General features: G+C 43.2%; 1 protein-coding gene across 3 annotated transcripts; it reads left to right on the forward strand.

Annotated features, from left to right (window-relative positions):
* The first annotated feature begins 1,149 nt into the window (after positions 1–1,149).
* Positions 1,150–27,805, forward strand: SPDEF (SAM pointed domain containing ETS transcription factor). 3 transcript variants are annotated; one of them, XM_079980912.1, is made up of 6 exons: positions 1,150–1,608; positions 20,565–21,056; positions 23,510–23,707; positions 24,150–24,197; positions 25,970–26,110; positions 27,020–27,805. In XM_079980912.1, exons 2-6 carry the CDS (start codon positions 20,591–20,593, stop codon positions 27,196–27,198), a joined length of 1,032 nt encoding a protein of 343 aa, XP_079837038.1. In that variant the 5' UTR covers positions 1,150–1,608; positions 20,565–20,590; the 3' UTR covers positions 27,199–27,805. The 3 variants fall into 3 exon arrangements, with proteins under 3 accessions (XP_079837038.1, XP_079837037.1, XP_079837036.1); XM_079980911.1 differs by lacking the exon at positions 1,150–1,608 and adding an exon at positions 3,640–3,686; XM_079980910.1 differs by lacking the exon at positions 1,150–1,608 and adding an exon at positions 3,767–3,883.

Below are 27,805 nucleotides of genomic sequence, written 5' to 3' on the forward strand. Positions count from 1 at the left end.
TTATCTGCCAGGTGCTTGACAGAGTCTGTACTGTTCCTCTGAAAACAGATTTTTCTCAGCTTTTTTTTAAAAAAAATAAATTTTGTTCCCTGCTATTTTTAGTTATTGTTTCCCCTCCCCACTTTTACTGATGTTGTTAGCTACCCTAAGGCTTTGGCAAGAAGACAGGATATTAATCTTGATAGTCCCAAAAAAGTTCATCTAAGGAGGATAGTAGAACTATGCATGTAATAATTGCAAAATATATGATTACATGTGCATGTATATACAGGGGAGATTATGGTGTTGTTCATCCCTTGAATAATTATTATTTACACCAATGTCCATATTTGCCCCTAGCCTTCATGCACAAAGTTATATGTAGAAATTTTTGGCTTTGTTTCCTTTTAGTTTTGATAGTCTTCATATATACGCACACACAGGTCAAACAACTGCATCCCTTTTACAGCTTGAGGGATTCTGTACTATAGTTGAACTTGCCCAATAGCCTTTGCCAACCTGGTGCCCTCCACCATTTTGGATGCCAACTCCTATTGCAGGTTTCCCACAGGCATTCTTCTGTGAGAACAGGGTGCTGGCTTGAACCACCAGGTTTGTCTTAGGTTGCTGTGCATCATCATAACCTGCCTCCTAGTTTCTGTAGTATAGGCTCCTGCTGACATGGTGGCTATGCTCTGCCTCTATGGTTGAGGCACTGATGCTTCTGAATTCCAGTTGCTGAAAACTACAGGAGGGGAGAATGCTCTTGTGCTCAGCTCCTGCCTGCAGGTTTCCCACAGGCATGTGTATGCTGGACTAGATGGGCTATTGGCCCGATCAGGCAGGCCCTTCTTACGTTCTTATGACATGCCATTGAGTTTGCCTTGTAGTGCATATATACATGAGGAGATTTCAAAGCTAGCCTACAGGCAGTGTATAAGCTCTCTCTTTCTGGATGCATTGGGCACAAAGGGTTGTTAGTCCAGCTGGAGTTCTGAATGATTTAAAGATAAAGGCAGAGAGGGCAAATTGCTGGGGTAAGAGGATTTGTTTGTTTGACTTGTACGTGGGATTTTCACATATTCAAGGGTTAACTGTAGGCTGGGATATTTAAACACCTCCAACTGAGGTAAGCACACAACTTGTTTGTTCAGGTAAATAAGGAAGGAATTAGATATAATGGGCAAAGGAAGCTTTTTCCTGAACACATTGCATTCCTAGTGTTCAGTTCAGCTGCAGGGCTATCCCTGGTACATAACTAGAGTTAGGTGCCTGTTATCTGAATGCATTTCTTTACATATTCAGCCCCTGCCACTGAGCTGCTCTGAACAGTCTGGTGGCCTGTATGCATTCCACAACCTGTGGCAGATGCTTTTGGTGATCTCTTCCACCCCAGGAAGTTTGATGTGTCTTTAAGTACATGGCCCTGTTGCAAATATTCATTTGATTCTGATGCAAGAAGAAACATCAACCTCAGCTGCTTGGTTGCCTTAACCAAGTCTCCATCCTCTTTTCTTTGAGTCCTCCATGCCCAGTGGGGGCATTTCAGATTGACAAGAGCATTTTCCTTACAACTTTACTGGATCGATGCTGCCACTGATAGCTGCCACTTCTCTGCTAACCTAAAGGGTAAGTGTGAACATTTTTAACTGATAGATGTCAGAAGCAAGCCTCTCCACTCTTTCAAAAACCCAATGCTATATCTCTGTCTGAAGTAATGTGTATGTATGTCTTGTTCTAAGTGAGCTATGATTTTTAAGATTTTCCTTTTGGCATCCCCTTACATGAACAGTCCATTCTTTGTCACCAGATGCCAGTTGGCTGAATGTGTACAATTTCCCCCTTCCTTGCAATCTAAGGGATCTTCAGCAACCTGAGAAAATACATAAGTTGTCCTGCAACTACTGTTTTGCTGATGCAACATAACTATGCCTTTGACAATGTTCCCCAAGGTTAGTCATCCCTGTATTTGATCTGCAACAGCCATTCTACACGTAAAACCATTGCTTGACGTTAAAGCCATCAAGCGCCACATGTTTGTGTGTGGACTCTCTTGCTGTGCTTGTCCACCTGGCAACTTACTGCATTTCTGGCTCAGTGCATGAACTCAAAACTAGAAGTGTCAGAAGCCATACCAGTGCTGGGGGCGGTGGCTGCGGGGGGAAGGAATAAATTGTTTCACAAGAGAATTTTTCTGCCATTTTCTGCTGTGCTAGGTGCACTGACTTCAACATTTCTACAGTGCACTGTGTAGATTACTGGGGTTCACGGTAAGAGCTCTGTGGATTGGGAGGGTCAAATGTGCTGCATCTAAAGCAAAGCCGTGTAGTGTAGTGTAGCATAGATCTTATAAATAACTGGCATGTAACTATGATGACTGGTTGTTGGCATCCGTCTGTCTCAAGAGATAGTGGAGTGTACTGGGGGGAAGGGTTTGAAGTCAAACCACTGCGTTAGTAGCACTGAAGTGACCTTCCTGGGGCACAAAACAGGGAAGTGTGTATGGAGATATTGGGCTGCCCAGACAAAAAGAACCCCCTCTTGGCCCCACAAATGTGGTCCAAAGGAAAGCAGAGCAATACGTTTGCCACCAGCTTGCCTGCAGGAGTTGCTGGAAGGGGCCATCCAACCTTCTTAGGAACTCCACTCTGGATTTGTGTAGGGTTATCTCTCAAAGATTTCTTGCAAGGCAGCAAATGTTTAGGATCAGAGTTTTCCTTCTCCTAGATGGGCTACTTTCCCAAGTTGATGAGCCCCATCTGCCCCTCACTTCCCTCTACAGCATATGCAAGAAACTGCCTTCTTGGCCCCACAACTGGTCTCGTCCATTCAATCTGCTGGAGCTTGTCTTTGCATGCAGGGGAAGTCCCTAACTCACTGAGGGTCTAAGACCCATCTGTTACCCTCACCAGGTTTAACTGACCAGTCAAAGCCGTTCCTGGAATGTGGCTGCTGACAGCCTTCACCTGTGGCTCCTAGGTGCTAAGTGCAGAATGGGGACCAAAGGTGGACTAACTACCCCAGAAGGAGCACAATGTACTACTCCTCCCCTAACACCCCACACACTCCTCAACCTATTAACAGTTCTAATAATTCACTGAAGTAGTTTTAGGTACATGTGAAACAGAATTCAGCAGCCGTGACTTAAAGCTAATTTGGTGATGATTGGTGGCTGAGACATAGCTACAGAAGGCCATTCTGCATCTTTCATTCTTATCCCCCTCACCGCAAACCAGTAGCCTCTTCAAGCTGCTCCCCTCAGTTCCCCTGCCCCAGGGCCAAAGGCAAATTGACATTATGTTGGTTTGTTTCTCCCCCTTTGTGGTTATGCTTGGTTAGTGAAACACAAATGACACCTCACCTGCCAAATCCCTTCACAGCTACTTCTCAAAGATGCAGGATTCCTTGCTGGGCAAGCAACTTCCCAGGAGAGGGAAGAGGGATTTATAAGCAGGGGCTTCTCACCATTTTGAGGGGAACATCAAGCTCTGCTGCTCAGCTGGGACATGCTCAGGTTTGAGTTCTGCTGGTAGCCAGACCACTCCCTGCGCTGTTCCCATCTGAGCAGTGGGAATCAATAGAGTTGCAGGTGGAGAGAGGGCAGTCTGACCCTGGGACATGAAGACCTGTTCGCAAAGGAATAGGAACATCAAAGCCAGCTCAGAATAGGGGGCGCCATTACCCATGCATCTCTGCAATGTCTCCAGGTAAACAGTTGCATGGATATTGGTTTTCCACTTATGCTTCTGTCCAATCTAAATGTGGATGGAAGAACTGACAACCTGATCTTTCCTCTTAACATCTAGTGACAATTTGTTGAAAATGGCTAATTTAGGGAATTTCTTTGGAGGGAGAGTGGTTGATGAACTGAGGATTAAGGATGAAGTGCTGGGGAGAGATAAAGGTGAGAATATATGAAAGGGTGCTCCCAGAAACTTTTGACTGCAACATCACTCTTTGATTTATTAACAATAGAAAAAGATGTTTACTTCTTTCCAGGTAAGAACTCCATTTACTTTGTAGGCTTTATGTTGAGAATAAATTTGACTCACTGCCAGTAAAAGCTTTTGTGGCACCAGAACATTTCTCTCTTTTTCTCATTGCTGGGGAATTTTGGAGATCAGAGCTTAAATACATGATCAGCCATGGTTACACTGAGTAGTTTTTCTCAACCATGTTGCTCATCTGTAAAGTGGGCATTTTAATAAGGACTCCTCAATAAAGCATATTAGCAAAGAGAAGTCTGACAGAAGCATTCTGCATATTAAAAGCTCCTTTAAGAGGGAACATAACTGTGAGTAAGAGAGGACACAACTGGGTCAGAGAATAATCTTGTTTGTTACCCCATTCAGAGTTATTGGGAGACAAAGTTGGAATTTGTATCAATACAATGTGGTTCTTCCTTATATTAGCACTGTACAGCACCATTTGCTATCAAGGTGTCCTTATGTAATTTTGAGCATGAAGTATAATGCGCAATATAAAACACTGATAAACTGCAATACGGTATAGTACAGTGAGACATTGCAATATGGTTTAGTGTAGTTCACACTGCATTGGTACTAGAATCAATATCAGGGTAAGCAGCTGTCTGTTGCTGTCAAAATGAATGTGGCAAACATGTAGCAACTGCAGTTTGCACAGGTAGGATGCTGTGCACAATGATCAACATCTTCTGTGGCAGCGCTGTGGTGATCCATCCATTAGTTTACGGAGCTGAAGAGACATTAAATCTAGATTTTTTAAAAACAAACACAACCATTTGATTCTTTGGTGAAGTATGAATAAGAATTCAGAATCCAAGGTGCTCCAGCCTCTATCTTCTCTGTTTCCCATCTGCAAAATGGGGGCAATACTGCCACCTATCTTTAAAAGGTGAATGTTGAGAGAAAGTAGTGCAGTACAGTGGTACCTCGGGTTACATACGCTTCAGGTTACAGACGCTTCAGGTTACAGATTCTGCTAACCCAGAAATAGTACCTCGGGTTAAGAACTTTGCTTCAGGATGAGAACAGAAATTGTGCTCTGGCGGTGCGGTGGCAGCAGGAGGCCCCATTAGCTATGGTGGTGCTTCAGGTTAAGAACAGTTTCAGGTTAAGAACGGACCTCCGGAAAGAATTAAGTACATAACCAGATATACCACTGTATATATTATTAGTGGGAGGGATTTCTCCATTTCTAAGCTTCCACAAGCTTATAGAATTCATTCTTGAAAGTTCTTTCGGGACACTAGGCCAAGGGTGGTTAACCTGTGGCTGCTGAACTAATCTCCCATTGTCCTTGACCATTGGTCATGTTGGCTATGGCTGATGGGAGTTGTAGTTCAGCAACATCTGGAGGGCCATGGGTTAACCACTCTTGTGCTAGGCCAACAAAAGTATTGCATCTACCTAATTAACAAGTCCACTTGCATGGTAGATAAATGACTGCTGTGAAGTATAGGTTGCCTTGCCATCTGAAGAAGCAAGTCAGATGTGGATGTTTTCTATGTGACCCATGGAGGAGTGCTATTCTGTCAGGCAGCAGACCTAGACCTCCAGGTTACAAATAGAACTCCACGAGCTTTCTCTGAAAAGGTGTGGATCAGAACCAGGGACAGTTCTCAAGGGCATCTGTGGCCTCTGCTCTTGAAATATTGGGGTGGGTGGGGCTGACTGAATTAAGCATCTACATGGTGTCAGACAAAATTGTGAGAAATTCTGATCTGTGGTGGGTTGGTGGGTGCCATTCACAGTGACAATGAAATGAAGCTTCCTTGCAGTGCAACATTTGGGTTGTGAGTTGAAGTTTTCAGACTCTTAAAAGTGCACACAGTGGAAAATTATCAGAATCGAAGGGGAAATTATGAACCGTCTCAGCACTGAATAATGTTGGCCTAGAAAATATTGAACTTGATAAAACAGTGGGAATATAATGAGATACAAAAATATCTGTGTGTTCCTAAATCTTTACACGCCATGGACATGAAGTAAATAAATAGTAGAATTTTATTTTGGGAAGCTTTGCATTTGAAACCACCTGGCAACCAAAACAATGTTCTCCTTTTTGATTCTGAGCCTGAGCTGAACCCACTCCTAAGAGGGTAAGCATGAGTCTTTTAAATTGACTGCTGAGTTAAGGGCAACCCACACCATCCTGACAATCCCAAACACTCGCTCTGGAAATCAAGTCCCATTAAAATGTCCTTGCAGAAATATGGACTTTGCAGAGATGACAACCAGGCATTTTGACAGCCTCGGCTGGCTATCTCCATTTCCCAGTTTCTTAACTTCACTTGGCTCTGAAGTAGCAAAGTATTTTTCATGACCAATTTGATAAGCCAATAAAAGGCATCTAATTGACTTCTCCTCCCCACCAGCTGGCTGGCAGGCAAAGCAAACAGGGCTTTAGTTATTCTGCACCCAACCTGCTGAACTTTGATAACTTTTGTCTCCAAGTGCTTGGAACCCAGGTGGTACTTCTACTTGGTTTGTTTTTCCTGTTGTGTAGTACCTAATGCCATAAGTGTTGGAAGGTGCCCAGGAACCAAATCTGTCAGCTCCTTTCATCATATTAGAGTGAGTTAGTAGGCATTCTTGACGATACTAATTCCAAGCACGGGCAGTGGGAACAGCCACACTCATTCTGATGTTCTGATCAATGGGTAGGTCTTAAGATATTAGGCCTGGTGGGAGGTAGAATCTGTATACTGCTGGAAGCAGCTGACAAAATGCTCTGGGGAAGGAAATGTAATAAAATATTGAGCTGGGAGTTTTGCCAAGTTGATGATTGACAGGGCTGCTATCTTGATCTGTCTATTGATCTAGATATGTTGTATACCTGAATGCAATTGAATTTGAGAACTGGTGTGTGCTGCATACAGAGGTACACATATACACGATTGTATATTCCCCCCTTAAAATGAAATTATCTCTTTGTAGGGAAAAATTATCACATATGAAGAACCCCTCAGAGTTCTGCAATCTGTGTGAAGAACAACCACCATTGGAAACCATAGTAAAGGTCTAGACTGTAATCTCAACTCCATATTTGGATTGGTGAACATCAGTGTCAGGCAATGTGGCGCCTTTCAGATGTCATGCACTACAACTCCCATCATCTCTAACCACTGACCATGGTGGCTGGGGCTGATGGGAGTTGTAGTCCAACAATATCTGGAGGGTGCCAACACATTGACTTTCTCTTTCCTAGCTGTGCATAAAGTCAGAATCAAATTCTTGATTCCAGAGTCAAATTTTTAAGATCTCAGGGTGGGCTACAACAATTAAATACAACGTTAAAACAATTTAAAACAACTTATACTCCTAAAACTACCCATGCTTAGGTGTCAAATCCCTGTGTTTGAATATTTTAAAGTTTGAATAGTTTTTAGCTCTTGCTGCGACTTTCATTTATATTTTTGAATTTGCATTTGCTTTCTTATTCTGTCTTTATTTTTGAATGAGCTTCCCTGGAAGCCCAGCTGCACGGCAGAGTCTTAATTTTAAAAATAAAATAAAAATAGCCATATGATCCTTTTCCAGGCTAGTTCCACTTCTCTGTTTCTCTCACATTGTAAAGACCACACACAGGCTTGCAGTCTGGATTAATTTTATTTACAGAGTCAGTATGTCACCTAAAGCAGTGTTCTCTAGGCTGCTTACAGAAATAGAAGAAAAAAATAAAATACAATAAAAGCAAATCAGTGAAACAACAAAAAGCAGTATTAAAAAAAATGAGCAGCAGCAAGTTCGACATCACTGAAAGCAGAACCTAAAGTGTGACAGATAACAAGTGGGTGGAACAGTGCCCAGCTTTAGTTTAAATTAAGGTAAGAAAATTCAGGCAACGTTACCAGGTTTTGTGTCACCAAAAGACTGAAAATACAGATGTAGCACTCATATATGCTATCTGAGCTTCTCTCTCCTCTGCTATAAAGAGTGCTATCAATTTGCATATGTTTACTAAGAGCTCTGCTGTGGAATTCATCCTAAACCAACCTATTTGCCTGCAGAATTAAGTTTAATTAATAGGATCATTGTCGAGAGCAGGCTTTATTCTCTGCTCTCAGCATAGGTGAACCAAGCTCTGTTGAGGTCAGCAGCAAAAAAGAACAGTTAGCCAAAGCTGGGTTCCATGATGACATTAGAAAATGTTGTCCAGACCTAAATGTGAATGGTTACTGAAAGTAAGATAGATTTAGACGCCAGACAAACAGAATTCAGAAGGAGATGCATAGACTGCTGAAGGGGAATCCCAGGGCTCCAGGAGGGTCTTTGTGACCAGTGGTAGGTGGGGTGGTTACCGTATTTACCTTTCTGAACAAGTCCAGAACCATAGTATTTTTAGACCTTCCTTTCTTCCATATAAGCAGGTAGTGCTCGTAGCCAGGGCTCCATATTACCAACAACCTCTGCTGAGCCTGTTTGGGTGAGGAGAGGCTTTGGTGCACTTATCTATGCCTTCCAACCTTTTTAATGGTCTAGTGCTTGATCTGGTGCTGCCCTTGAAGAGAATATGGACATTAACCAACCTTTTCAGAAGGTAAAATTAAAATTATTTGGTTTTCCAAAACCAGTTCATGTGCTTCTTCGTCAAACGTAGACTTACCAAACTAAATGTTGCCCAATAACAAAAATGATAGCGTATTTGAATTCCTCACACTGAAAAACATATTTTTAAAACCCCTGACTGAAGAAATTTGCAAAAATTAAGTTTCATCTCCTAAAATGACATGCCCTATGGGGTGTGGAGGTACATGGGTGCAATAGTCCACATTTAGCAATAGATTAAGACAGCCCACCCTTGAGCCTTCAAGTTTTGTTGATTCTGACCTGACTCACTCCCTGTGCCATTTCAAATCTGTCGCATGTCTTAAGGTGTGGCTCTGCCTTGCCAGATGCCTGAGGGCCCAACTGCAAGTTATGCAAATAATGTGACTGTTGTGTGGTTGTTTTTGACTTGTGAAATAGGTGTTGCAAAAGAGGCCACCAGGATTGGGACCAAACTTCTCAGGGAAGAGGGGTAGCCCATTATTCCTGTGCTACAACCATCCACCTCAAAGCTGCTGTTTTTATTGACACAATATTTATTTGGTGCATTTATATCCTGCCTTTCTTCCATCACGGAAGGCAGTGTACATGTGGTTCCTGGGCAGTCTCCCATCCAGGCACTGACTCTAGCTTTACAAGTCATATGGACTACAAATGTGTCTCGTTTTGAAATCAAAGTTGTGATTCTCAGGGGTGTTGAATTCTGCAAACCCCATGTCAGTACCAAACTCCATTGTAAAATGGACATTAGCAGTCTGTCAAGCAGAGCCCGGCCACTCCAAGATTGCATTAAGCCAGGTAATTTTGGTGCAAGTTAAGCCATAGTTTCATTTCCTTTGAGATAATTTGATATACAAAATTTGGGCCAAAACCCCAAAATTGTTAATCAACATGTTAAAGGGTTTAGCTTTAGTCTCAGGCTCTCTCCAAGGTGCTGGGGCTGACAATGAGGAACTAAGGGGGAAACACCCCCCCACCCCTGTTAATCACCCGTTATGATTAACCGCTGTTTGCTTAAGCCCCAAGCAGTTAGACTGTTTCTGCCTTTGAAAAATTAATAGGAGCACCGAGAAGAAATAAAACTCCAGTGGCTACCTGTAGCATGGAGCTGCAGATTCAAAGCCCATTGGGTCCTTCTGAAATATTTGAAATGAATTATAATGATGTAGGAATCGTGGGCTCAAGTGTGTAGAAAAGTGAGGTGATAGAGGGAAAATGTTTGAGAAGAGAAATAATAGAAATATGAAACAGAGACCAATCACTGAACATTTAATGAGCTTTGGGGACAAAATTAAGGAGAGTGATGTTTTTTAATCACTAGAGAAGGTTCACTGGTGGAAAAAAGAGGGTGAAATTGCAGTGTGGATGTATATAATGTGCCTACAGAAGCAAGGAGCTCAGAGTCCTAGTCAGAGTCATGGAAAGGAAGAACTTTGTAACTGGTCAAAAGCTGTGGATTTGATATTTTAATTAAGGGATGGAAAGAGAGTTGTGAGAGAGAAAAAAACTAGCTTTGCTTTCCTTTCTTTGGACAGTTGATATTTCCCTGGCTTGCTGTTGCAGTGAATCCATTTCTTTTTTAGAGCAGCTTCTCCAGGTAAACAGTTCCCCACCTATCCCATAAACATAAAGGAAGGCAGCAGGCAGCCACTGTGCCAAAGCCAGAGAAAGCCAAACAAAGGTCCCCACCCTTAAAGTACAGCACGTTTTGTCAGAAGATCACTCAGGCCTTTTGCTTTCACAGTCTAGGCAGCCTTCGTCAACCTGTGCCCACCAGCAGTGCTAGATATGGCCCATGGGAGTTGTAGTTCATAACATCAGTCATGGCCTGCTGGTTCCTAGAAGTCAAGTCTGAAATGTTTGATGGTGCCTCTTTGGGACCTTGGTGTGTTTTGCCTCTGGTCTGGCAAGCTGTGGAGCACAACCATGAAGCAGGGAAGTGTGGGTAGAACAGACAGGAGTGCAGTTCCAGCTCTGTGCTGCAACCAAGCCAGCAGGCCCTACTATCCAGGGATGCCATAAGCTACCAGCTACTTGTGATATTCACAGGCGTCGTAAGTTGGCTACCATTAATTTAAAGCAGCCTTCACCAACCTGGTGCCCTCCGGACATTGTTGGACCACAACTCCCATCAGTGTGCTGGCTGGGGCTGATGGGAGTTGTAGTCCAGTAACATATGGAAAGCAGCAGGTTGGTGAAGACTTCTTTAGAGCAGGGTTGGGAGGGGGGACTTTTACAGGCCAAGGGCCACATTATCAGTGGAGAATAATTATCAGAGTTCAAGGGCCCATTCCAGCCAGACGAAAGCACATAAGGAAGGTGTGAAGCAGGCCCAGTGAAGAGTGTGGCCTGAGGAGAGACCCATGGGTCAGCTTGAGAAGTCTGGAGGGGGGTGCATTTGGACCCTGGGCACAGGGCACCCCACCCCTGCTGTAGAGAATGAGGTTCATCCCTTCTACCTGACAAGAAATGAGGTTTCAGTGGTCTGAAATATAAATGTTGCTGTTCCACTAGCCCCATCCATCCCCACCTTAGTTACTTAATAGGCTGTCTGGGGAAGGATACTTATAGCTAAGGCAGGTGGAACACGGCAGAAACAAACTACATCTGGCATAAGAAGCCAGGCACAAGCCCTGCAGATTAGATGGCAATTGGGATGTGCTACCAAGAGTGGGGTGTGCAGTTGGGAAAGTAATTCTGTAACACCCAGCATAAAACCTAGTAACTTTTACATGTAGGATATAAACGGATATAAACATCTTGTCTGTGTCAGTGTGCACTGCTTGAAATGCTGATGGGAAGGTGGTGGCGTTTGGTCCCATGTTTTCCCGACCAGGACATGGAGAGCCTGAGCATGCAGGTGACAGGGAGAGGCCAACAGGCAGCTGCAGCTCTGCTGACGTCAAGCCATCAAAATGCCTGGCATGCTATCTACTTCATTATCTCCTTTGCTTTTGGTCTAGGCAGGAGTATGATCTAATCCCACTTCCAAGCAACCCCCCACCGTCATAATTCGGCAGAGGGCTTCCAATAAAGGGCCTTGCAAGCTGTTACCAGATTCTCTTTTGTGTCGGAAGCCACATGGGGGCTGGATTTAGGGCTGATTTCTCGGGGCCTTAATTTAATCCAGAGCAAATAAACTAGAGGTTTGGAGCTGGGCAACATCTCTCTGGGTAACCTAGAGGCATAAGCACTCTTTGGGGATTCCTAGTATTAGAAGCATTATTCCCACCTGCTCCCCAAAAGCAGTTTTCTGAACAGCTGGCGTTGTCCTTGACCTGTGGAGAGCCAGACTTCATGGTATTTAACAGGAAAAGATCCATGGCCTTTGCGGGATAAAATAATTACATGGTTGATGGGGCAAACAGTCCATCAGCTCCAAATCTGTGTGGTAAAATATGACCCTACCTATATCATATTTTGCCTTATGCAACCTGCATAATCTATCCACAGATCAACCCACAGAATGCAGTCTGTTTGAAAACCTATCTCATCTGAGTAAATTCTATAGGAATATCTTTCCTGGCTTAGATACAGCCATTTATTCAGTCTTGTGTTCAGCCTCTGATAGAGACTATAGGCAGGATCCACCTAACCGGTCCCATCAATGGAAGCCCTGCACAACGACTTCCACTTGTGCAGTGGGGCTTCCCCTGCTCTTCTCCCTCTGTGTGCCCCCACACCTCAGAAAATGGCTGTGGGGGAAGGGGATCAGGAAGATCCCCAAAACAACACACGGGGAGGAGAGGAGGTGTTATTCTGCCTGGCAAGCTGGAGTGCTTGCAGAAGACGAGATGATTGGAGTGTGATGTACTTAGTCCCTTGAGTCCCTTATTAGTCTTCTGGTAATGATGAGGATGTTTATTTGTTGCAACTTACCTGCGACGGGGTGAGCTCCCGGTGCTTGGTCCCTGCTCCTGCCAACCTAGCAGTCGAAAGCACGTCAAAGTGCAAGTAGATAAATAGGTACCGCTCCGGTGGGAAGGTAAACGGCCTTTCCGTGTGCTGCTCTGGTTCGCCAGAAGTGGCTTAGTCATGCTGGCGACATGACCCGGAAGCTGTATGCCGGCTCCCTCGGCCAATAAAGCGAGATGAGCACTGCAACTCCAGAGTCGGTCACGACTGGACCTAATGCTCAGGGGTCCCTTTACCTTTACCTAATAAAAAATGGAAACCACAAAGAACCAACAATAACAACAACTATAAAGCAAGACCTAAAGTGATGGCCACAAACTTGGAAGGCTGTAAAAGAGGATTGGACAAACTCATGGTAGATAAAGCTATCAATGGCTACTAACCACAATAGCTATGTTCTCCCTCTGATGTCAGAGGCAGTGTGCTTCTGAGTGCCAGGTGGGGAGAATCACAGGTGGAAAAGTTGCTGTTGCACTCAGGTATGTGGCCTTCCTATAGGCGTATGCAGAAAGTGCTGCTGTGCTCATGTCCTGTGTTTGGGCTTCCCAGAGGCATCTGGTTGGCCACTGTGAGAACAGGATCCTGCACTGGATTGGCCTTTGACCTGATCTAGCAGGGCTCTTCTTAAGAGCTGCTGTCCCTTTCCCTACTGTCTATGGGACAGCAAATATTCACTTTCTTTTCCTATCTATGCCACATGTTACTGTTGTTGTTAACATGGGATAGAAGGTAGAGGGCAAAACCTAAGACTTAATCCAGCCACTGTTTTACACTGGTGATATTATAGACCATTTTTAGCACAAGCTGCCTTGCTCTGTTTTGTAAATGAATGTTCCCTTTGTTTGAGTACATAGGAAGCTGCCTTTTATCAGGTCCGACTATTTGTCCTCTTGCCTAGTATTTTCTGTTCTGACTGGCAGCAGATGTCCAGGATCTCAGCAAAGGTTTTCCACACAACCTGCTCCTTGTCTTTTAACTGAAGTTGTCTTTTAACTGAAGAACCTGCATGCAAAAGCAAGTCCTCTATCACTGAACTATGGTCCCTTGCCTAAATGGTTTTCAGTGAATGAGGATGTGCCCTAAAAAATACCCAACACTCTCCTGGGCTGCACATGGCAAGAGCAGGTCAGCAGTAGTCAGCAAACCTTTCTTTTGTGGGACTTGGTTGTTACTAATCTTCTCCCTGAGGAACCTCAAACAAGTTCTGATGAACCCCAAGGACTCCAGAATACAGTTTGAAAACATATGCAAAATACCATCCCAATCTCTGAGCGGTGCAAGATTCCAGGGATTCCAGGCACTTACTCAGGGTTCATGTTTCCTTTTGGGAATGAGGCACAGTGGAGACTGTGGTGTCTTTATGATTTATGGTTTATTGACACATATATACAACCTGAGTCTATGATGGAGAAGTTCTGTGATAGAGTCTATGATGGATGCCCCTCTGAACAGCAGTGAAGTGCCATTCAGATGTTGCTGGACTCCCATCAGTTCCAGCCTGCGTATCTTATGGTAATGGTAGTTATAATCAAACATCTGGGGATTGGGGAAGGCTGATCTAGAATTAAACTGGAAGACTAATTAATTTTTGATTTGCATTTGTAACAAGGCATGGTACGTAGTTCTATTAGCCCAATACATTTTGCAGTTCAAAGCCAAGCCAAGATGCATCCTACAACCCCAATGTTAGGGTCAGCACTTCAAAAAGTCCTGCTGTGCCATTCAAACACCAATTCCAGTCTCCACCTATCTCCCCTCTTAGTGTTATCTGAAGCAGGTCCCTATTGCATGGCAGGGGCATGACAACATGTATGAATATTAGCTGTGCACAAGTGACAGATCCCTTTAGATCCTGTTCCCTCCCCATTGAGATCTGGTGTCAGATTTTCCATGTGCTCTGGGAACCAGAGGCCCAACTCATTTGCTCACATATCATGTTCTGCAGCACAGGCTCTTGCTGTCCCTGGGATCTCAATGTCCCAAATTTATGCTGCTGCTTTTCCCTTTTTCCTGTTTCTGTCCTCTGTTGGCTTCTCCTGCCTGTGGAACTGCCAACAAGAACCAGGACATTCTGGGACTTAAGAGAGCATGTTGCATAAAGAGGCACATGCCTCTCTCTTCTAGAATTTCCTGTACAGGCACAAATTCTCTCCCCCTCACCCCAATTGTTGTTTTCCAACACTGATTCAGATCAACTCCAACAAATCTCACAAGATCTCGTGTGATCCCATATAGATTCAGGGAAATTAGAAGAAGCATCTTCAAGCATGATCTTTATCAATACTATAATGAATAGAACAGAATAGAACAGAATAGAATAGAATAAGGCTAGGCTTCCTTGAACCTTCATATCTGGGTGAAGTTCCAATTTCCCCTGCCTAGGCTCACATCAGCTTAATTAGGAACATTAAAATTTATGCCAGTATCTTTCATGAACATTTGGTTGAAAGCATAGTCTTATTTTAAGACTGTCCTCCACTTTCTTGCCTATTTGCAGGATAAAGCACTAAAAATACAGAATCAGAGAGAGAGAGAGAGAGAGACCTGGTGGGTTCAGCCACATTTGTGAGCAATTGTACATGTTCTCATGTGAATGCAGCAGAGACATCCATTTTGTCAAAACTTGTGTCAGTGGGTGATATAATTTGGGGGGGAGGGGTATGTGAGGAATGAGCCCAGTGATGCTGTATGGTCTGAAGGCATGTGAGGCTGCAGAAGCACAGCAGATTTGAGTCTGGGCAGTGCCTGTATGGGTGATTGTTCCTTGGGTTCCATGATGGAAGAAAGGTGGGATAGAAATGTAAGGGGGAAATTAAATAAGAGTAAACATTTTGGGTGCATTAATGAAGTTTGCAGGATCATAGTTGCTGGAAGTGGTGCCAGTAGAAATATTACTTTTCATAATTTTAGAAGTCACAAATATGTCTTCTCAAATATTGAGGGCTGGGGGTGGCGGTGGTGGAATATAGGTTGGTGGTAACTGAGCGTGCAGTTTGCATGCAGATGGGTCCAGGTTCAATTCCTGGTGTGTCTAGTTAAAACATTCAGGTAGCAAGTAATGAGGAATGAAAGAACTACCTGAGACCCTGGAGAGCTCCTACCAACCAGAGTAGTAATACTGGGCTAAATGTAGTATAAATGGTATAAGGCAGCTTCCTATGTGGCTAAATATATTGTCAGCAGTTTGTATTTTCACCGGGAGCTCTCCAAAGGTCACAGTCTTCTATCTTAATGGAAGCCTTTGAATTGAACAATCCCTTGAGCATCTGTGCCTGATTTGTCAGCGCTGTGTTTGAATTACCTGCCCATTAGAAATTACACTGTGCCAGCAAGTCTGAGTTGAAACCAACTTGTACTGCCTGTGCAAGGAAGGAACAGAGTGCTTGCTTTGCTTAGGTTAAGTTGTTCTTTTATTTGCTTTTTCTGCAAAAAGAGCCAAACTTTCACAGATCTACGACAGAGATACGGCTTTTGAAATGTCAGCCTTTTACATTGTACTTTGATTAGTACAAACAACGCTGCAGTTTTTTAAAAATATGATCAAATGCTAAAGTTTTCTTGAAATCTTTTTTTTTTTCTTTTCTTTAACTATGGGTATTAATTTCAGCTATGATTATAATTTTCCAATTATAACATGCCATGTAAGAGATAGGATTTAATAGTGATCAAAGGAGATCAGCAACTCATGCGGTTATTTATTATTTTTATTTTAAAGAGCTCCACAGTTCATGTGTTTGTGTCACCGCTGGAAAACCCTTTTACCTCCCCAGTGCCCCACTTTCTAAATCTGTAACATATCTTGTCTTTAGCTGTAGCTGTGCAGATCCACATGAGTTTTTAATTTCATTTAATTATCCCTCCCAGAGATAATTAGGAAATATCTGTAGCTGTAAATTAGAGATGTTGGACCACTCTGTGTGATAAGTGGCAGGAACCTGCATCCCTGGTTTGCTTTAAGAACAAATCAAACTGTAAGATGCCCTCTTCCACTTGTCTTTCATTGGCCAGTAATGGGTCTCTGGCTTGCAGCAAGTGGTGACATTTAGTTATATCTTATTTACGATATAGCATTCATGTTGGGGAGCAAATATGGGTCCAGCCCTTGGGCAGAAACTTGCTAGAAACAGCAGTAAGGAAATGAATTTTTTTGGCACACTGCAGTGAGCAAAGATAGTAACGTACTGTACAGAACACTTCTGCAAATAAAACCCTTACACAAAGGGCACCTTTATTTGGCTCAAAGAAGGCTACAGCAAGCTCGAGAGATTCCTTTGCTGCTGGTTTTAAATGTGAGCTGTGATTCCCAGGAACCTGAAAGGTGGCCCAAAATGCTACACCGAAATAAGTCATGGCATGAAGGCAATGAACCAGTGCCCTTCCTCATACCAATATTCCCACCTCTATAACGATAAAACCATTCATCCTTATTTTGCTGACATGAAATTGATAATAGTTTCTGGTTGGCATGTGGTGGTTGAAAATTTGTGGCTTAATAGTTTGAACTCAGGTTTTACTCGTTTTTAGCAGTCCTGTGTGCTGCTAGAAATGACAGGGATTAAAAGCAGTACAGTGGTACCTCAGGTTAAGTACTTAATTCGTTCTGGAGGTCTGTTCTTAACCTGAAACTGTTCTTAACCTGAAGCACCACTTTAGCTAATGGGGCCTCCAGCTGCCACTGCATGATTTCTGTTCTCATCCTGAAGCAAAGTTCTTAACCCAAAGTAATATTTCTGGGTTAGTGGAGTCTGTAACCTGAAGCGTATGTAACCTGAAGCGTATGTAACCCGAGGTACCACTGTATACACATTGTTGGCTTGAATACAAACAAATAAAATAAATGTATGCTACTTTTGTTAGGGTCATTGCTGTATGATTGGGTTTGGTCATTGCTGTGCTTCTTACTAGCACTGAGTCACGATTTCTGAAATGCCACATGAAAATTCTAGAGTTCTTTGACAGAGAGTATAATACAATTTGAGGATGGGGAGGGTTGTGTGGCGATACCAATAAAAAGAAGAGGCCTTGTATGCTATGGACTCCAGACACATTTGGATATCCTAGCCTCAACAGCAGCCTTTTAACCACACTCTGATTTCAGAGTGATTCTTTCCCCTCCCACCTTTAAAGCCTCAGGGAGCAGCCGGGCTTTCTGTTTGGTTTGTGACAGTTACCAAGGTTGCCATGGAAATTCAGAAGGCTCATCCCTTTCTCTGCTGAAGCCAGGCCTCTCTGTACTAAAGACAGATGGGTGTGATGTTTTAAAGCTCAGATTAAAATAAAAGAAAGTTCATTCAGATCATGATTTCAGGGCTGAAATGTTTGTGGATAAATAATCCATCAGATGTCACCTGTCTGAACTTGTGTATAGGACAGTTCTTTGAGGGAGATTGTACCAGGCCAAATGTGGATACTGCAGTGACTGAGATTTAGGAGATCTGGGTTCCATTATCTCTGCTGCCATGCACTTTATATAAGATTCTGGTTCATTTAGCTAGTCTCAGATCTTCACTTCTAATATTTCAATGACACTTGCCTGTGCCCACCTACATAAGCATTGTTAAGCTATGTCTAAGGCTGTGGGGGTGCCCATTCTGCTGTCTCCCCAAAACCTTGATTCTTGGAACTTAGTGCATGCTTATTTGGAAATAAATAACCTGTTTCAGGTAGGTGTGTTTAGGTTCAAAGTCAAACTCTAGGTTCTCCTATGTGCATCCACTCTGGCCTTCTGAATGTGTTCAACTTACCCGCCTGATACTTGATAAGATACCAAAACATTATTTTCTGTAGCAAGCAGGTGTTTTGTTTTTGTTTTTAAATCAAATCTACTTTTCACAGCGAGTGGAGAATCAATCAAATCTGGTGGGAAAGCTCTGATGGCGTGATGCATTCGATTCATATCACCTCACCTATTCCCAGTTTGATGGAAAATGTCTTCAAAAAGCCAAACCTCCCAAGAAGTCACTGGGAGTTGTTAGGGGACCTGTGGTAGACCAGCACCGTTTGCAAACTGCAGTTCCCAGGATTCCTTGGGGGAAAGCCTTGACTGTTAAAGTGGTATAAGAGTGCTTTAAATGCATTGTATGGATTTGACCCTAGTTTTTGCTCTGTACCAGAAGACATTGCAACAAACTGGAGCAAATGTGTGAGTTCACACTCAACAGCCACAATCTTTTATGAAGGTGTGTTGCCTTTACAGTGTCTTTTCTATTACATTTGTGTACATTTTGGATATCCTACTGATGGGCAATTAACTCCTGCACATAAATATCCCTCAGCCTTGATATTATCTCTGCATGCACACATGTGTCCAGGAACTTAACACCACAAAGAAGTGCTCTTCTTTTATATACACTTCTGCTTGAGTGTGGCTGACTGGAGTGATTTTTAAAAGGAAAACAGAATGTTTCAATATCTTACTATGCTTTATGAAGGGAATAGGAGAGAAGCTACTGAGAACTGGACTGTGTGTGGTCCATACCTGAGCCCTTAATCTTAGAAGGAAAAGCAGCATACAGTGGTACCTCGGGTTAAGTACTTAATTCGTTCCGGAGGTCCGTTCTTAACCTGAAACTGTTCTTAACCTGAAGGACCACTTTAGCTAATGGGGCCTCCTGCTGCCGCTGCGCCACCGGAGTACGATTTCTGTTCTTGTCCTGAAGCAAAGTTCTTAACCTGAAGCACTATTGCTGGGTTAGCGGAGTCTGTAACCTGAAGCGTATGTAACCCGAGGTACCACTGTATCACAGGGAGCAAGCAAGTTGTTGTCTGCATAGCAATGCAAACAAATAATGATTCTCAAATAATCCAAATGGGCTTTATTCTGATATCTCACCTGGGGTAGATAGGAGAATTTTCTGAAAACAATAGTTCAAAAGTAGCTGTTTGAGGACCTCCCCTGACACACTGACCTTCCATTTCATTCTGACATTAAAACTGCAGAAAGAATACCTGGCCAGAAGAAGACAGTATGAGATGCTGGTCTCTGTACCATGTGAGCATCCAGCCTTTGCTTGCATGGCTGTCAGCTGTGCATTACACCCCAATGGCATTTTAAAATGTTAGTTTAGCCACAGTTCTAGTTGCTGGGCAATTTAAGATGTGTAAATATTCGCATAAGTAGGAGTTTCCCTTCATCTGGGTGAAATAGACACCACAGTTTTGTTTTGACCCCTAAACATGTAAAGGTTCACAGAGTAACACGGGCAGGCCCCAGCCCCTGTGTCAATAGCATTTTACATGATCACATCTGATTTCTCTTTTAAACACACACACCAGTGAATAAACTATTAGAAAGTTGAGATATTTTTGATCTGTTTTAGTTCTTTAATTTTTTGTATGTTTTAAAGTAGGATTGCAATTGTTTCTGGATTTTACTGTTTTATCCTTTGTAAACTGCTTTGAGGGCTTTTTCTTCTTAATATTCAAGCAGTCTATAAAATTTATGAAACAAACAAACAAACAAACATGCAAATTGTAAGGAAGTCTCACCATTGGAGTAGAATTGAATATATAGAATTAAGCTGGCTCTGCAACCAAGGTGCTCCTTTGAGAGGCAACGTGCAGACTAAGGATGACGAACAGGAATACAGACGCAAGTTTATCATACCAAAAAACAAAATAAAATACCAGACTGAACTTTCAAACTCCAGCACTAAATGTGGTTTGAGCCCATCTGTGATTTTTTTGGTCATGTGTTGACAAGTTCCCTTTGATGGGTTTGGCATGTTAAAGGTTTTGGTCCCTCCTCCTTTCTCACCCTCAGGAAAGTAGAAAGAGATTTGCTGTTGCTCACCATAAAGATATTATCTGATCCTGATCATGGGCAACTCTCTCTTCTGCATTTGATTATCCCTTTGCCCTTACTGACAGGATTCCTTCCCCTGCCCTCTTATTGCCAAATGACCCAGAAGAGAAGTTGCCTGGGCTCATGAAGAGCTATTTAACCTATTTTCATCTAGAGGTCTCTTTGGCCACAGAGTGACTCTTTGGTGGTTTCTTTCCTGTTAACAGGCTTAGCTCTCCTCCATTGTGCCTGATCACTGGGCAGAAATGCAGAAATTACTATCAAACCATCCCTTCTAACTGGTGTGTGGGTTTCTCTGCCCCCCTTTCCTTCCTTCTCCCTTTCTTTGATGACAGATCTGGAGACAAACCTGTGCAGAGTGATGGGCAGTGCTGACCAAGGTTTGACTGCTCTGCCGCGCAGCCGGGTCACCCTTCAAGATCCTTTGCTGTATTCTGGTCTCGACAAACTGCCTGTTGCCCAAGACCCTGACAGCCAGAGTTGGAGGTCCCTTGACAGTCCTAGCCCTCCTGCCACACCCGAGCAAACCCTACCCACCTTCTGCTTGCAGTACTTTGATATGCTCTACCCAGACGACAGCAACTGGGTTCCGAAGGGTCTGGCCGAAAGCCAGCAGCCCAGCAGCCAAGGCGGCAGGGCAGAAGTACCTAAAGAACCTGAGCAGTGCCCTATCATTGACAGTCAAGGTTTGAGCCTTACACCTGATATGGACTACCAAGCCAGTCTTCACCTGGAAGAACACTCCCTGGAGCAAGTGCAGAGTATGGTGGTGGGTGAAGTGCTCAAGGACATTGAAACAGCTTGCAAGCTTCTCAATATTGCTGCAGGTGAGTACCTGGAGCATCCTCTTCTTTTACTGCTTGGGAGGCCTAGCTAGGAAGGCCTATTAGCCCACTGAGGGGAAATATTTATGCAGCAGAGGGCAATGGTGTGGCTGCTGCTGAGTTAATTTCTATGCAATGATGCAAATTCGTAGGCAGAAGTCAATATTGCTTGCCTAACATTGGCGGGTCCCATGCTAGTCTCAGGCCACTGCTTATGTTGCCTGTGAAAGATACCATGTATGCTGATGGTGCAATGTGGCTATTGAATAGAGTTGCCACAATGGGCATGAGTCAAAACTGCATTGGGGTTGGCATGAGAATGTATTGCCTCAGTGGCAGACCTTGGGGGTCTCAAATTTCACTGGTGCCCTCCCCCTGCCTCTTGCCTTCTGGTTTACTTCATAGTTGCAGCGCCCCCTGCGGTTGCACCAGCCGCACTTCCCTAAATCTGCCTCTGCTTTCCTACCTCCTTGCTTTCAACCTCTGTAACAAGGGGGCCTGAAAGCATTCTTCATGTGATATTGTGTAGAATGGCCTATGCAGGGCCCGCTCTGTTTGATCATTGGTTTATCTCAAGCATCTAAAGCCAACTGAAATCTGTGAAAACTCTGTTGACTTCTGTAGTGCCAAATGTTGACCTTTAGCCCATGAAACAGAGTGGTTGCGAATCCCATTAATAATAATAATAACACCCCACCCATCTGCCTGGGCTTCCTCAGCCACTCTGGGCAGCTTCCAGCACATAAAAAGCGTCAAACATTAAAAACTTCCTAATAATGGACTGCCTTCACATGTCTTCTAAAAGTTGTGCACTTCTTTATCTCCTTGACATCGGATGTCAAATTCTAAAGACTAAGAATTTGTGATCTAAAATATTCTGTCACCCAAACCCCCCAAATTCTGCAAAATATTCAGTATCACATTTCCCATTAGATTCTGTGGTTTTTGGATTTTTTTTTAAGGGAAAGAACAGGGAATAACCCATGCTTCTGATTACAGTTAGCTGCAGAGGGGAATGGAGTTTCACTTTGTGAAGCTCTACATACTCAAAAGGCAGGGGCCAAGGGAAAAGATACTGGGCTGGTCCAACAGTTTTGTGACTCCTGAAATGGGTGCTGTCAACTGGAAAAATATGAAGCAGGATGGGGTTTGTATTCATTAACCATTTGGGATAAGCCCTTATCAAGCCACAGGCTTATTATGCAGCAGCCTTCCTTCCTTTCCCTTTCCCTTGATTCGTCAGTGTCCCCTCCCTCCGTATGAGAAGGATCAGAGAAGTCTCTGGGAATGGATGTGAGAATGTTTATCAGAATATTGTGCCCCATATCTGCTGAGTGTGCTATTCTAGGCACCAGTGTCTTGCTACCTTCCCCACTTGCCCTGGAATTAGCATTGTTGTTCACCCACATAGAACTCCTAAGTGACTTGCAGAAGACTTATTTGATTTTGTTTTCTGCTGTCTTGGAGCTATAAGGAAAGACTTCACAGCTGGTAGCACACATATGACATGCATACACCATTACAACTATCAGTACTGACTATTTTTTTATTTCTACCATCCCAGTGGCTCTTGAACTGTCTAGGACTTCTGTTTCAGTGTATCTGAAGAAGTATGCATGCACACAAAAGCTCATATCAATAACAAACTTAGTTGGTCTCTAAGGTGCTACTGGAAGGATTTTTTATTTTGTTTCGACTACAGCAGACCAACATGGCTACCTACCTGTATCTTGAACTGCTGTTCTTTTTCTCAATTTGAATCAAAGGCGGTTTAGGAGAAAATGCATCAAAATGCAATGTTTCGTAAAAAGCAACAGGATAGATATTGATTGTGGCTAACACGTTTATGCAATTTCCCAAACCGGTAGTGGAAGCACAGTCATCTGTGTACGTAGCCTGGGCCTCTGTCTGATATAAACAAATGCTATACCATGAAAAATGGCAGCTTGGAGATCACACACTAGCATCAGAGATATTGGCTGGAGATTTTAAAAAACCATACAGCAAAAGTTGTAGCAGAAGGCATGGGATAAAGAACTCTCTGTCACTATGCATTGGCAAATGAGACAATTTGAGCTTTTGTAGATTTTTTTTCTTAAAGCAGAATGATAATTTTGTTTCATATTCCTTCAGTGTGAGACACAGAGAAAGTGTTTACATTTTATTCTTATGGTTCAATTCCTTATTATGTCATTGTCATATTAGTAGTGTCCCACGGGAAGGATTTGCTCCAAAATGTGTTAGGTCTGGAATAAATTTCATTTCAAGCTTGGGGAGTTTCCTGACACATATACCTTTGAGAGTTGTGGACAAACCAAAACATGGGGGAAGTTCTCCTCTGCTAATGCTGGTCATCTAGAATGCTTTGTGCATTTTCTTTATAGATGGCTTATGCTTAAGACAATACAAACTGTTGGGTTTTTTGGGGGGAATATATCTCTTTGATTCTCTTATAGACCCAGCAGATTGGAGTCCAGGGAATGTCCAGAAGTGGATCTTGTGGACAGAACACCAATACAGGCTCCCCCAGATTGGGAAATCATTCCAGGATCTGGGTGGGAGGGACCTGTGTGCCATGTCTGAGGAGCAGTTCCGTCAGCGATCCCCAGCATGTGGGGATGTCCTGCATGCTCATCTGGACATCTGGAAGTCAGGTATCTAGAGACTTAACTGGAAAAAATATATATTACAGCTAAAAAGCAGAACTCCCCCCCCCCTAGCAATCTCCTATTGCTACCTGGGAAATCATTTCTGCAAACCAATGCTGCCTTTACAGGGAAAGGGAAATAATTTATGTTGATGGAACTTTTCATACCATTGGCTTATGGCCATGTTCACTGAAATTGTGCCAGCATTCAGCCTAATGGAACAGCAAGTCTTTCGGTTCAATTATTTCTCTGTTAGGCAATCAATAGTAGAAATGATGTAGGGTGGATAGGCCTGTCACACAGCAGGGAACTGGGGTTTTCCTTCCTTCCTTCCAAATCTATGAGCAAGTGCTTCCCTTGAGATCCTCAGGTGTGGGGAAACGGGGCCCATCATAGTGCAATGGCCAGACCACTGGACCATCCTGTGACATTTGTGCTTGTTCCCCAGCTGCCTGGATGAAGGAGAAAGCTGCCCCTGGAGAGATGCATTACTGTGGTGAGCTCACCCTTTCCGCATGTAACCAAAGCAAGCAGTAAATGAATGAATGAATGAATGATGTGGGGAGGAGAGTAGAAACAGCTGGGAAGCGATTGGGGTGCAGATAAAGAGGTTCAGGAAACCAAGTGGTGCTTTTAGCCACTATACAAATGAATTGTAGTATGCAGATGCCAGTTTGTGTTCTGCTTATTGTGTTGTTTTCTTGCTGTTGGACAAAAAGAGGAAATGTATACCTCCATTCTTTTGGGGTGATATTTAAAATTAGAATTAAAATAGTTGTACCCCACCTTGCCACGAAAATGTCAAGGCAGCTTACAAACAGGTGACTGGAGCTGATGGGACTTGTAGGCCAAAGTATCCAGAGGGCACCAGGAAGGGAAGGCTACAGTCTAGGTAGATGTAAGAAGAGCCTGCTGGATCAAGCCAGTGGCCCATTAGTTCAGCATCCTGTTCTCACAGTGACTGATCAGATGTCTGTGGGAAACTAGCAAGACAGATTCGAGCACAAGAGCCCTCTCCCTTTCTGTAGTTTCAGAAGCAACTGGTAAAGTGGAACCTCGGTTTTCAAACATAATCCATTCCGGAAGTCTGTTCTGCTTCCAAAATGTTCAAAAACTGAGGATCAAAGGGCTGTCAGAAAGTTCAATGGGGAAAATTGAGAAATGCACCTCGGAAGTGCACATTTGGAAATGAAAGCATTCACTTCCAGGTTTTTGGCGTTCGGCTTCCAAACGTTTGGCAGCCAAGACGTTCAAAAACCAAGGTTTGACTATATTCAAAAGCATTGTTGCCTCCAACTATAGAGGCAGAGCCTAGCCATCATGGCTTGTAGCCATCAATAACCGCCCCCTCTATAAATTTGTCTAATCCTATTTCAAAGCCATCCAAGTTAGTGGCCATCACTGCCTCCTGTGGGAGTGAGATTGATTGATGGATTGATTAATTGATGTGCCGCCCATCTAACTGGGTTACCCCAGTCACTCTGGGTGGCTTCCAACAAATTAAAACACAGTAAATCAAACATTCTCCTGCTAACCTAGCAGTTCGAAAGCATGTCAAAGTGCAAGTAGATAAATAGGTATTGCTCTGGCGGGAAGGTAAATGGTGTTTCCGTGCACTGCTCTGGTTTGCCAGAAGCGGCTTAGTCATGCTGGCCACATGACCCGGAAGCTGTACACCGGCTCCCTCGGCCAATAAAGCGGGATCAGTGCCACAACCCCAGAGTCAGCCATGACTGGACCTAATGGTCAGGGGTCCCTTTACCTTTACCTTTAAATCAAACATTAAAAACTTCCCTATACAGGGCTGCCTTTAGATGTCTTCTAAAAGTCAAATAATTTAACTATGCACTGTGTGAATAAGTACTTTTAAACATCTGTCCTGAATCTTCCAACAATGCAACAACAGAGAAGGCTCTGCTTCTCTAACATCTCGGCTAAATGTAGCTGAGATGTTAGTGGGATGCAAAGCAGAGCCTTTACTGTGGGTATTTATGGGCAGACAAGCTGATATGGAAGGAGGTGATCATTTGGACAGCTTGATTCTAAGCCATTTAGTGCTTTAAATGTATCAATCAGCATTTTGAATTCATTATGGAAACAAACAGGAAGCCAGTGTAGCTCTTGCAAAAGGAGTCACTTGCTCCCAATCATTAGCCCCAGTCACAGGCCTAACTGCAACATTCTCTACTGGGTGAAATTGCTGGCAGCCCTGTGCAAAGTGCATTGTAGCAATCTAATCTGTCTTCTCCTGGCCATGGTAATTTATAGGAAGTGAAGAGAACTGGACAGATAGTGAGGTGGACTCATCCTGCTCTGGCCAACCCATTCACCTGTGGCAGTTTCTGAAAGAGCTTCTTCTGAAACCCCATAACTATGGGCGCTTCATTCGCTGGCTTAATAAGGAAAAAGGTGAGTGCTGTTGATTCCTTCTTGAAATTTCAGTGCCACCTCCTGACTTAGGGGCATAGGCCTTCATCTCCAGGTTTCATTCATGCAGTCATAAACTCAGATATATTTTTATGGTGGTAGTTCTAATGTACAGGCATATTAAACCATTGGCATGAAAACTCTGACCTCCATTACTCATGATTCATATATGTAAGGTTACTATTGTGCCTCTCCATATCTAAGTGATATGTGACCTATTCCCATTAAGCTCTCTTGCAGTATTTGGTGCTTATGAGGTCATTGAAAACTTTTTTGCTGCTGCTTATTTATTTATTTAAAAGTATTTTTTTGAAGCCCATGCTTCAGCTAAAAGTCCTCCAATACCACTCACAGATCACTGAAAAAGACAGCCCTGTACTCGGGCTTAGATTCTAAACAGATATGACACTAAAGAAAAATAGATTGGGAGGGAGGAAGAAATATGCAAACTCAGCTACAAGATCTTTCTCTGACCAACATCTGATGTGGCAGCTGGAGCCAGAGTTAGAGAGGTATGGGGCTGACAATAATAATATTTATTAATTAGTGATTGTTTTATATCCTGCTTACATGCCATAAGGAGCTCAAAATGGAATCCTGTCAAGCTCTTAGATTCAAGTTCTTATAATGACCAGCTGGGGCAGAAAACCTCAAGGGGGGTAGGTGCCAAAAGACGTGAGTCTCTCAACCACACCAACAGAGTTTTGCTTCCTTTACTACAGCCTGATGTTAATGGCTGTCTGTTAAACAAACTACATTTTCAATTAGACACTCTTCCAATTCAAAATATTGTTACAGTGCCTGGGAGGTGATTACGGTTAGATTGTAAATAGATTTGGGTGAAAACAAATGCTTTAATTGGCCTTGCTGCTTCTCATATTTACTTTCTAGGTATATTCAAGATCGAAGATTCCGCCCAGGTGGCTCGTTTATGGGGAATCCGGAAGAACCGGCCTGCTATGAACTATGACAAGCTGAGTCGCTCCATCCGGCAATATTATAAGAAAGGGATCATCAGGAAACCAGACATCTCCCAACGCCTGGTCTACCAGTTTGTACACCCTGTCTGAAGAACAAATTCAGAAACACTGACTACATTATGAGCTGGAGGACTTCTGGAAGCATGGTACCCCTTAACCTCTGCAATATAACAATTTTAAAATGCAGATGAAGTCAGGGGTTGGACAAGAGGCAGGAGCCCATTGGATTCGTCTGCTGAACTTCCAAATAATCATGAGACCCCTGCTTGTTACTTGAGAACAAGCAAACAAATAAACTATTATTGTCAAAGTAAAACAGCAAAGAGAAGTAACTGCTGTGAAATGTATGAAGTATGTATGCTTCATTTTGGGATTCACAGGTCTGAATATACAAAATTTTACCTTTCTGTACATTTATCTAAACATATTATCTATACATATCCAGCTGCATGCTTATGGGAAGTCAAGAGGAGGAGGAAGGGTAACAGTAGAGAGAGACTCGATTCTAACCAGCAGATGTTGCTTCCTTTCCAGTGAAGTCATTGGTAGAATATGGTAGGAATAAAAGCAAAGGGGGGGTTGTTGTTGTTGTTTTGCAACTTTGCTAAATGCAAACTAGGGAGCAAATCTCTCAAAGTCGCTCATAAACGAGTCAGATCTTGCAATAAATGCATTTGGGAAGGACCTCATAGCCTAA

Source organism: Podarcis cretensis (genome assembly GCF_951804945.1).
Source record: "Podarcis cretensis genome assembly, chromosome: 6".
Classification (NCBI taxonomy): Eukaryota; Metazoa; Chordata; class Lepidosauria; order Squamata; family Lacertidae; genus Podarcis; species Podarcis cretensis.

Coding starts and splice junctions, on each gene's coding strand:
- SPDEF (XM_079980910.1), top strand. CDS start 3,802: ATGGCTAATTTAGGGAATTTCTTTGGAGGGAGAGTGGTTGATGAACTG. Junction 21,057..23,509: donor GCTTCTCAATATTGCTGCAG/GTGAGTACCTGG, acceptor ATTCTCTTATAG/ACCCAGCAGATTGGAGTCCA. Junction 26,111..27,019: donor CTGGCTTAATAAGGAAAAAG/GTGAGTGCTGTT, acceptor TTTACTTTCTAG/GTATATTCAAGATCGAAGAT.